Source organism: Platalea leucorodia, assembly GCF_965183815.1.
Source record: "Platalea leucorodia genome assembly, chromosome: 21".
Taxonomy (NCBI): Eukaryota; Metazoa; Chordata; class Aves; order Pelecaniformes; family Threskiornithidae; genus Platalea; species Platalea leucorodia.
Window position 1 is genome coordinate 4475725 of NC_138843.1, and position 10720 is coordinate 4486444.

General features: G+C 50.6%; 1 protein-coding gene across 1 annotated transcript; it reads right to left on the reverse strand.

The window, feature by feature from the left end:
• Nucleotides 1-238: 238 nt before the first annotated feature.
• ATCAY (ATCAY kinesin light chain interacting caytaxin) lies at nt 239-10387 on the reverse strand (the record flags this gene model as incomplete). Its single annotated transcript, XM_082331516.1, has 11 exons — nt 239-392; nt 570-605; nt 1488-1523; nt 1787-1885; nt 2380-2466; nt 2892-3023; nt 3577-3679; nt 4342-4527; nt 5318-5539; nt 5901-5965; nt 10311-10387. The coding sequence occupies 11 exons, from the start codon at nt 10385-10387 to the stop codon at nt 239-241; spliced, it is 1197 nt and encodes a 398-aa protein (XP_082187642.1).
• Between the last annotated feature and the right edge of the window lie 333 nt (nt 10388-10720).

Consider the following 10720-nt stretch of genomic DNA (forward strand, 5'->3'; position numbering starts at 1 on the left):
CTCTTCCCCCGCAGGAGCTAGTTAGATAGAATAAAAAAAAAAGAGAGGCTATATCACTCTGAAGCAGAGCCAAAACCAGGCCAAATTAACCTAGCATAGGATTTTGACACTGTCTTCCAAACCTCCCTAGAATTTTCCGTCCCATCTAATGTTACAGCCTCCTATCTTGCTTTTATGCACACCCAAGATGTGCCTGACAGCAGTACTTGGCCCTCTGCATTGCACCATCATGCAAATGCTACAACTGAATGTCAGGAGAACGTTCCCCGGTGCCTCTGGCTCTGGTCCATGACCAAATGGGTTTGCTAGCTTTACAGAGGTAAAAAGCAGCATCAGGAATCCATTCGCATAGGTGAAGGTCAATAGCAGCACAAAAGCGATGGCACGGGGAGCTGTTAGGGCGAGGAGGGGCTTTATCAGTTCCCAGCCACTTGAGAAACGTCCTGGTGGGTCCAAACATTTGAGAGTGGTTCCCCAGGGGGTGCTACCAAGCAATAGGGCCATTCTCCTCCCCAAAGACTCTTTAAGCTATTTTGTGAGTGAAGGATAAATAAAAAAAGAGTAGTTACCTTTCCTTCTCAGCCATGTCTTGTTTCTCTTCTGCCCTGCAAATGCAAATCACATTTGAAATCTATCATCTAGTGGTGAGCAGTGTGAAAGAGTAGAGTATCTAAGGCCTTTCTAAGGAGATAGCTGGACCTCGGACAGAGGTTACAGGTCTGATCAGAATGACCATTAGCTCCTTGTCCCTGTGAGACACCGCCTTGATAATCCGAATGCTCTCAGGATGCCTGTGTTGGCCCTAGAGGGAGGCAGCTGACTAACTTGGGCCGGACAACTGGCTTTTCAGCAGCTAATGAACTGAATCCTCCCGAACGGGCATCTCCCATTCAGTTCCCTGCACGAGGAGGTGTTATTATAGCGCATCGCTCTTGTGCTGACCCAGCTGGTATTTCCTCTGTCCGTGATTGCCTTTTGCTTTTAGCCCAGCCGACTGTTATCGCTGTTTATGGCCAGCGCTTCTAACCTAAATCAGGTCTAGAAAATGAAACAAAACAAACTGTAAAATAATAGCCCTCTTTATGCCACTCTAGCAGAACGAAGTGGCTTTTAAAACAAGCGCTAGCTCTCACTTTAAGGTCGGTTTGCATGGTCATATGGGGAAAACGTGTTGGTTTTATACACAGAGTCATTTCTGATGATCTTTGCTAGCACATACGTTGCATGTTCAGGGTGTGTGCACTCGTGGGGTTAAGAGGAACGGTTCTATGGATAAATAACCTTTTAATCAAGCTTCTCTTCCCTCCTGTAGCTTTTGCTTATTTTGAGAAAATCAGTAGAAAGTAAGTGTAGGCTGTGTGGGATATCAGGGTAGGAGGAACAGAGAATTGACTGGTTATAACATAAATAATGATGAGAGAGAGCAACAACATCCCAAGAAAATGAACCCCCCCTCCATCCCCCCCCCCCCCCGAAGTTAATTTTACCTTTCTTTTCTAGCCTTGATCCTCTCTTCCTCAAATCTGCAACAAACAGGAAACATTCTTTAAATGTTACCCAGTCAGGACTCTTCACTCTTAGTAAAATGCAATGTTTGCTCTGAAGGTGACAGAAACTGCAAACTAGCACAGTGCTTGGCACCAGTATACGAGTAAGAAAAGGTTTGCCCCAGGCTCTGTGTTTCCCCGTACGTGGGTTTTGACTCAGCACAATATCCTGCTACAGAGGATTTTTGTCCTGCACCTCCTCAGAGCTATGTGTGCCCCAGGGTCCCTCTGATACTCACTGTAAGACGCAGTCTGGAATCTGTACGTGCTCCATTGGGATAAGTTGCTCCAGTTCCTCCAGGCTGTGAACATACTGGATCTTATTGATGAACTTCACACTGGCAGAGAGAGAGAAAGAGTGTGTGCTTGAGGTCTTGCTTTGGTGTTCTCTCCATAGGAAGTCAGAATTTTCCTGGTGGAAATGGGGAGTTCTGCATCTCTGTATGCTCTGCAGTTTGAGTGTACCCATCTCCTCCCAGTGCTAATATGCTGATGCCTAAAAATTGTGGTGAGATGCCGCGTTACTGTACCTCGCTTTCCTTTGACCCCCACCTCTCAATATCTGTAGGAGGGAAAAAGGACCACCATTCCTGCGCCTCCCAGTAAATCGTTATGCGCTACCCAGTGGGACAAGCTTTGACCTGGATCCAAACCACCACAGTGTCTCCTAAAACCACCTCTAGAGTTGTCCTTGGAAGTATCAGAGAGATGTAGGACAAATGATGAACAGTCTCACCTTGGTTGCTACTAGTTAGGGTGAGCTTAAGGTCTGATTCATGAGATTAAACTTCCACTCCAAAACCAGCCCAGTTTGGGAACACGTTGCATTTACCTGATGAAGGGTCTGGATATAGCCAGCACTGTCCGGATGAACCATGAAGGATGCACGATTATCAATGCTTTGAGGTTTTTACGCAGCCTGCGGAAAAGCCATAGGACAGAAAGTCAGATTTAAACTACCTTTTCTTAAATTCACCTGTAATGTGTCAGGGCACTAATAAGTGTGATGATGCTCACCAGCCTCAGCTGGGTGTCTCCAGGAAAAAGCCCTGCCCATGGCTTTAGGAACCCTATTTAAGCTCAGACCTGGCATGCTGCAAGAGTATTGTTTTGCTTGGATGCTGTGGTAGCCTGGTCTTTGTGAAGGTGCTTGTGAGGGAAGGAGGGAGAAGAGGTGATGAAGAGAGCCTGGAGTAAGTGAGAAAGCTGTGACAGAGGAAGGCATTACAGAATGCGGGGAGCGAGGAAGGAGGGGTGGCTGGGAAAGCTGTGAGGAAGTGTAATGGAAGAGATGTGGGAAGAGGACCGGGAAGAATCAAGAGGAAAAACCAAGAGGATTCTCACCTTCTGTCTATCATCTGATAGCATTTCTTCAGCCAGCCAAGGCCTGGCATCCTCCTCCGGGGCGTTGCTCCGTTTAGGTACACGATCATATAGTCCTCAGCCACCAGCAGCTCCAAACTACTGATCACGTATCTGTTGGATGGTGATCAAAAGCAATGGGGACATGAGACTCAAAAAAGGTCCCCTGAGGTTTCTTTAAGTGCCTGTGTGTCATCCCAAAAGGCCTCGAGACCCTTTCTTTGTAGACCTTGGAATAGGTTTCAGATTCTCCTGGTGCCTCTGCAGGATGCCTAGAGGTATTCCTCAGGGATTGCTGGTACGTGTTAGCATAGTGCGTACACTGAGGGACATCCCTGCGCCATTCTTCTGCCTAGCAGTAGCATCTACCAGCTGTTCAGCGTTGTATACGGATGCTCTAGCCTGGTTGTGAGTCCATCACTAGCATCATTAACACTGAATGCTTGAATGCTTTGACTTACTGGACTTGGATGCAAATGCTGTGGACAGTGTCTCACCCAGTGATGCTCACTCCAGTCTGCAGCTGCACACTGGGTACATTTGGCCTGGATTCAACCTATTTCTAGCTGAGGTTCCTGATGCAATGAATACATGGAAACTGTTTCCCCAGAGCCCGAGTTACCTTCCTTGCCCTCCTCTCCCTCCTAGGCTTTGACCAGTCACTTACAGGAAGAGATTCTCCATGATGTAGTGGTAATCAGCCAGGTTACTGTCTGGGAGATAGCAGGCAGCGAAGACAATGATGGCATTGAGACCTTCTCCATAGTATCCTGGGAAAGACAGACACAGGCAGCATCAGTGACTCTTTCCAGGGGGAGACGCAAGAGTTGAAGGAAAAACAGCGGTGAAGATGAATTGCCAAATTTGGGCCTGGGTTGGTTTTTGTGCCTCTGGTCAGCTCTAGGTAAGTGTTTGTCCCTCTCGCGGACCTCTTTCACAATTAGATTTGCCTCCGATTCTGGTCTTGGCTATCACATGCAGGTGGGGTTCAGGGAAGGAATTTGTGTGTGTCAAAGCACAGAGCCGAGAGCTTTGTCCTGGGTCGTTGCTTGGCTTTGCTCAGCTTTCAGCACTGGTCACTAACTGTGTGTATGGGCCTTTAGCTGTGGCTACAGAGGGGTTAAGCACCTGCAGTCCCTTCACCACTGGCAATGCTGCCCACACCCAGGGCTGAGGGGCGGGGTATATTCAGTCTTGCTCAGAGCCAGCTTTATCCCTATTTTTGTTAGTCAAACATTGCTACAGTGGTGATATGTTTTTAGCATGAGCTCAGTGCGTTTGTGCATATGTGCCACATAGCGGTACAAAACAAATAGCAATTTTTCCCTAAAGACAATCAGTCAAACCAATCAGTCATGGCATCCACTCCAGCTTGACAAAGATGGACTGAAAGAAATCCACCAAGCCAGGATTAGGTCGCCCTCTCCCTCACCTCCGTGTGTCACCACTCTCATGTAGGGTTTGATCATCTGGAGGTCGATGCGGTGCTCCTGCTCTCCGATGATGACAGTCCTCCAGAGCCGTCCATTAGTAGCACTCCCATCTTCTGTCCCACCATCCCCAAACAGGTCTGCGCTGTCCCCAGGCATGTTCTTGGCTGTGGCTACCGGAGTGTCATCTGGAAAAGGGACAAACATTTCTGCCTTTACTATCATGCACAAAGAGGCTCTGCGAGAGCTTGGGTGTGCACTAAGAGACAGTAACAACCCCAGACTGAGGATCATCTGTTTCATCTGCAGCTTTGATATGTGTAAGTTTGTGGTTCTTGATAATCTTACTTCATTGCTGAATTGTAATAGAAATAAGCTTAACATCTCATGCTGCTTATAGTACCTGCAGTCACAGGTCGGGTACTGGACTTGTTGCTGGATCTTCCCTCAGATCCATCTATAGGGGCTGAAGAGGGCACCGCCTGTGCCGGTTGTCTTCTGATCTGCCAGCAGAGCTGCTTGCATGAGACCTTCTTAGCTCGATTCAGTCAAAATCAGCCAGGTTAGCAAAGACCATGTTATTCAAGATGTTTGAATGTTTGCGTGACAGCTCTACTGGCAGAGCCTAGCAGGCAGGACCTTCCAGCCTGGGGTGGCGGCCCAGCTGCAGCTGGAAGGGCCTGCGTGTCCGCAGCCTTACGCCTTGTCCTGAATTATGGCTAGGCTGGTGTTTGCAAGTCCCTGAACTACTTCTGCCCACGCTATCCTCAGATGGAAGTGCTGAGACTCCTGGGCTATAACTGGGGTCCTGCTGGGGCAGATGTTGTGTGCAAGATGGGGCTTGGTTGTGTGTGCTGTGCTTCACTGCTGAGGAAGTTGGTCCTCAGCTGCTGATGGTGAGTGGTGTCAAAAGTGGTTAAAATGAGGCTAAAAAAAGTCCCAACCCCTGCAGACATTCACCCCAAACCGGCCTTTTACCTTCCCATTCCAGTTCGTTCCCATTCCCCAGGAATTCGAGGGAATCTGTCTCATCAGGAGTTTCAATATCGTCCACATTAATGTCCAGGTCATCTGGTGTGTCCAGGAAGTCATCGGAGAGAATGGAGCCTTCGCTCTGGTCCAGGGAAATGTTGATTTCAGGTGCAACAAGTGTCTTCCGCTTACGATGCGCCCCATTAAAGTTTAATGTATTTGGGGGAGCTGGAGTTAAAAGGAAAATAACGGACAGGTTGCCCTCATCCTGTATCCTTAGTGCAAGACATGGTGCTTTCATTATGCGTGTTTCAGGCTACGGTCTTGGAAGCTAAGGGTGGTGGATCATAGCTGGGAGGTACTGGACGCCCGCAGGTATGGCTGGGTAAAAGTGCCCACACTTCTGAGATACCTATTTCCTCCCCCAGCTTCTTGTGAGATTAGGAAATTCAAATCTCTGCTGGTTTCCTCTCCCGCATGGGAATTTTTGTGGATACTCCAAGGGAACTGGCTTTCGCCCTAACTGCAAGCTGCTGTTCCCATAGGCTTGCTTTCCTTTGAACTCCTGATAAGGCAGGCTGGTACTTACAGGATGTAGTCTCGTCTTCTGTAGGGCTGCCCAGCGACTCCATCCCCGTCTCTTCTGGGAGAGGTCTGCAGGCAAGCCAAGATACGGAGGTAAAAAACCAGGAGACAACAGGTGATGTTTAGGAGAAAGTCACTCCATGGCAGACAGTGGAGAGAACTGGGGACATCATGGAAAACCACGCAACCCCATGTGCGTGCTGCTCTTTCCCTTTTGCCTGTGAGCTCAGCCTGAGGGATACCCTCGGGTGATTTGCCCAAGAGCAACCCAGCAGCTGTGCTTTCTTACTGGAGCACTGTGCAACCCCTAGTAACCCCCAAACTATCCCAGCATTTACCCCCAGCCTCCCCCCCTCCCAATACATCTCTCATGCTGCCATTCAGCCAAGAAGCTGGAAAATCCAGCCAGGGACACGGGAACAAATCCTGTCCCCAGAAAAGCCTAGTAACATCCTCACTCTCTCCATATTATCCCCATTTTTATCTTCATCAGAAGTTTGAGAGGCAGTGCCAAGCTCTAGGGCTCCTTATCAAGGGTACCAGGGAACAACATCTGCAGTTGCCTTCTGCCACAGGCCCTGGCTGCAGCAGAGCAGAACTTGATCCAAAGAATCTGCCACAACCACTTTGCTCTAAGGCAGTCAACGTTCAAGGCAAGGATCAAACCTTAGGTGTCATCCCAGAATTGTCACCCCATCCTCACCTCAGCCCCCATTTGGCAAAAACTGACAGTGATACCCAAACCCTGCTGAGGTTTGGAAGCAGATTCATTCTGAGCTAAGATCCAGGCACAGGCACTCAACCCATATTTTGGAGCCGAAGGCTGACCCACCCTCCCTTCCTGGGGCTCCATGGCAGAGGTCAGGATTTGCAGCTTCTCGTGCTTGGCTCCTACACCCTCTCGGTATAAGTCACGATGCCTCCAGCTGGAGGCTGGAAGCATCAATTGATTTAAAAATTGGCTTTCCTGTACAGATGCTAATGCCAAATCTCATTATGTGGCTGTTGCCCTTTGGAAGTTGCTGGAGTTGTTCCTGACCCATACTGGGGTAAGCGAAGCCAGAATCTGGCCCCCAGTACTGCGGAGAGGAACCCTAGCTGGTGACTGAGCAGCACACTGCCCACCCCGAGCTGGACCCTTTCTGAACGCTTTTCCCCTTAATTTGAGCTGGGACTTGTGCCTGTCTTCTGGCATTAGCTGGGTTTGAAACTTCTTGCGCAGCATGACCAAACCCCACCAACCCCAGGATAAGTTCATGATGTCAAAGGTCTGTTTAAAAGCGACCTTCTGAGCCAGACTCGTTTCACCTGCCCCTTGCTGGAAGCTTCCCCTCAACAGGGGGGAGAGCTCATGCCTCCAGGTGTAAAATCCTGGGTGCAGGGAGAGCCCTGGGGTGAAACGTGGGGGAAAACCCACCGGTTTGAAGGCAGTGCTGTAAGAACGGGGATGGGACTGTGCGTGGGGCTGGTGGCCAGCAGCTGCTGGCCCTACAGTCCAGCGACGGCAGGGAGGGAGATGATTGGGACTGCTACCTCCGAGTCCGCAGGAGGATACAGCCTAGCTGTGCCCTACAAAGGCTCCTCTTCGTGCTGCCATGGCACCAGAGCCACCAGCCAAATTAAACCCTATAAATATTTAGATTAAGGGATAATCCTCTCCTAGCTGGTTGTTGTATATTTATGAGAGTTGAAGACCTGATCAAAGGCGCTTGCCCCTTGCTCGCTTGCGCAGCACCCGGATCCTGTGGGCTGCCACAATATTCCTGAGCAGTCAGAAAGATCCCTGTGCCCCCCTCCTGCCTCTCCTCCTCCCTTTTGCTTTTGTCTTAAACGGGGCCTGGCTGGTTGTTTATCTGACTGTGAGCTGGCGCCTGGCACAACTTGGTGATACAGCATCAAAAGGGGGGGGGGGGAAGGCCCAGCTGTACCCGAGTACGTGCTGCAGTCAGGCACTCTGTTCTCTGATGCTAGGATTCATTTAAGAAAAGCAATTCAAAAGTCAGGGGTGGAGAAAAGGGCTTTCTTACCTTCCCAAGGGATGCTCGAATCACTGCCTCCCAGTCTCCCGTGTAAATCTTCCTTCCCAAACGCGGCTAGCCCCAGATGCCAAATTTTCTGAATGAAGCAGGTTTTCTAAGGGTCGGGTGCCACCATTTTGCTTTCTGCTGATAGCATGCTGCCCAGTTTCCCTCTACAAGCCCCTTCTCTCGGGCCCCAACCAGCCCGAGCCTTTACCAACCGTGATCCGATGGATGCGTGACGGAGTGAGCATGCTCCTGCATCCGCCCCGCGGCACCGCTACAGCATCATTGCAGGACAGCACTTGCACAAACAGCCGAGACAGACTGTCGACAGGAGGCTAAACCTTCAGGGAGCAGCAGGAGGGGGAACCCTTTCCTTGCTGCTTGCTCACTGCCTTGGCATTGCACCTTTGCAGCCTGCAAGGCAGGAGCTTGTTCTGCAAATCAGCTTCTCGGGGAGGGATGGGAATGTTGCCTTGTGTCCTTAATGAGCAGCTGAATTCAGTTTCCCCAGCCCAGATCTTTGTCTAGGATATCGGTTTTTTGTGGCAAGATTGGTTAATCACAGCTAAGCAAAAATAGCTCTGCAGCAAATCATCTGCTAGAGAGCTACTGTCCCACATGCAGCAGCTTCTGCCCTATTATTTTAATGCTTCTAGGGGGAAGTGTCTTGAAAATTATTATTTATTTATTTTTAATGCCAGTTAAACACAGCTAGCATTCACTCATTTGCTTAGTGGCTGTTTGGGCTCTATTTCACTTGCATCATTCCTGATTTAATCCCTCTGCAGCAGTCTATCAGCAGGCTGGGGAGCTTGTTCACAGGGCTCTGGCCTTGTCCCTGCCACTGCCTTGCCACCCAGCCAGGGTCACATCCCTTTGCCTCTCCCTGTGCTTCGTTTGCTAGGCAGGAGCGATGATGCCGGTGTTAGGTGGTCCGAGGGCTCTGATGAAGAAATGCTCCTTGACTGTGTCTGGGGTAAGTTTGCCGCTTGCATGGCAAGCGTGAAACGGAGCCTGGCAGCTCCTGCTCTGACATGATGGTGCGGGTTAATGCACAGGTGTCCAGGTGCTAGCACAGCTTTGTCCCCACGTTTTCTAGGGAGCCTTGCGTCAATGCTTTCCTCTCTATACCTCGCTTTCCTCTCTAAGGTCCCTTCCATCCCAAAGCATTCTATGATTCTATACCTCGCTCTCCTCTCTATACCTCGCTTTCCTTTCTACTCAGTTAAAAGCTTGTCAGCACAGAGCTCTGGAGGAGCCTTAGGCTGGCAGAGGTCCATCAGCCCAAAGCTCTGCCCAGCTTTCCTCTCGGGAAAGAAAAATCCATCCTAGAAACCCAAGGGCTTGGCCGAGCCCACCTCTGGGGCCAGCGGAAGGACAAGCCGTGTCCTGTGAGCCAGGTGCTGGGCAGGCAGACAGAGGTGCTTAGATTAGCGATGCAGCTGGACCCGTGGTAAACAGAGCTAAGCTCATCCGCCGGTGCCGAGGGAAACAGGAGACCCTTTCTAGCGTTGCAGGGGCTGTGCATGCCCACCCGCGCAGCACACTGCGCCACTGTCTGTGAATACAGGGGCTCTGTGGGCTGCCTGGGGGAACTCAGCTGCAGCTGGCACAGAGCGAGACAGCCCTGAAAAGCCCCTCAGCAGCCCGGGGGGCCAACCTTGGGGCTGGCCATGCTGTGTGTGCCCCAGTGAGCTGCTGCTGGGCTATGGGCTTTAGTGCTGCGTGTGTGGGGCAGTGCTGGGGCGGGGATGAGGGTGGGTGCACCCTTTGGGTGGCTGCAGGGAGTTCAGTGCACACTGAGCTTACAGGGTTTTTTTCAGCATTCTGTGCAGTTAATAAAGTGTCTGTGAAGGTGAAAGCTGCCACTTTGGCACCCTCTGTCATCCACACATCGTTTCTGACAAGGTTTGCAACCATTCAGATTCTGCGTGTCAGTGCCAGCTGTCATTGCATCCCAATGGCTCTGCTTCCTGTGGCAAATTCCTGGCAAAGCAGCGTTGCTCTGTTTGGGGAGACACTGCTTGATTCAGAGACTGGGAAGGAGTCAATCCGTCCATCCCTATATGCATCCATCCATCCCTATATGCATGCATCCATCCATCCCTATATGCATCCATCCATCCATGCTGATCTGCCTGTCCTCTGCACCCAGCTCCTTACCCTCTCCTTGGTATGCTCACACAGGGTTGCCAGAAGCCTCCCAAAATCTTCTAAGCATTCAGAGCAGCCTTGCTACAAAAGCTCTGTTCTCTGGCCAGAATTGCCCCGTTGGAGTTAAGACTCCTGCTGCATCCAGGGCCGGTGGGAGGGACCCGCATGCTCCATGCCCTGCTGGTTTCTTACAGGAAGAAATAAAATTCTCCCTGGGTTTTTTTCAGGGAACAAACCTGGGGAAGTCCTCGTCTTGCCACTCCTCCTTCACATCCACGTTCTCCATCCGCAAAGTGGCTTCTGTGGTTCCCATCGTGCTCAGAGAAGGGCTGACTGCACAGCGGTTCCCTTGAGGAAGGGCGCAGGCTGGAAGGAGGAAGGTAGAGAGGTTGGCATTGAGCATCACCACTGGGGAGCATTTAATCCGAAATGTTCAGAGCAGGTATGCCGATACCATGCTCTACAGAGAAGCAGTGTGATAGCTGCTTGATGTGCAAAAGGAACAAGGCAAGGACATGGGGTTTTGTGGCTACTTGACACGCTTTGGACAAGAAAGAGGAGGTGAGGTGGCCCTGGATCAAAGCAACAGGTATCTCTCTGCTCTGTGGTGACCTTAGCTCTTCTCCCTGAGGATCAACACTATCGG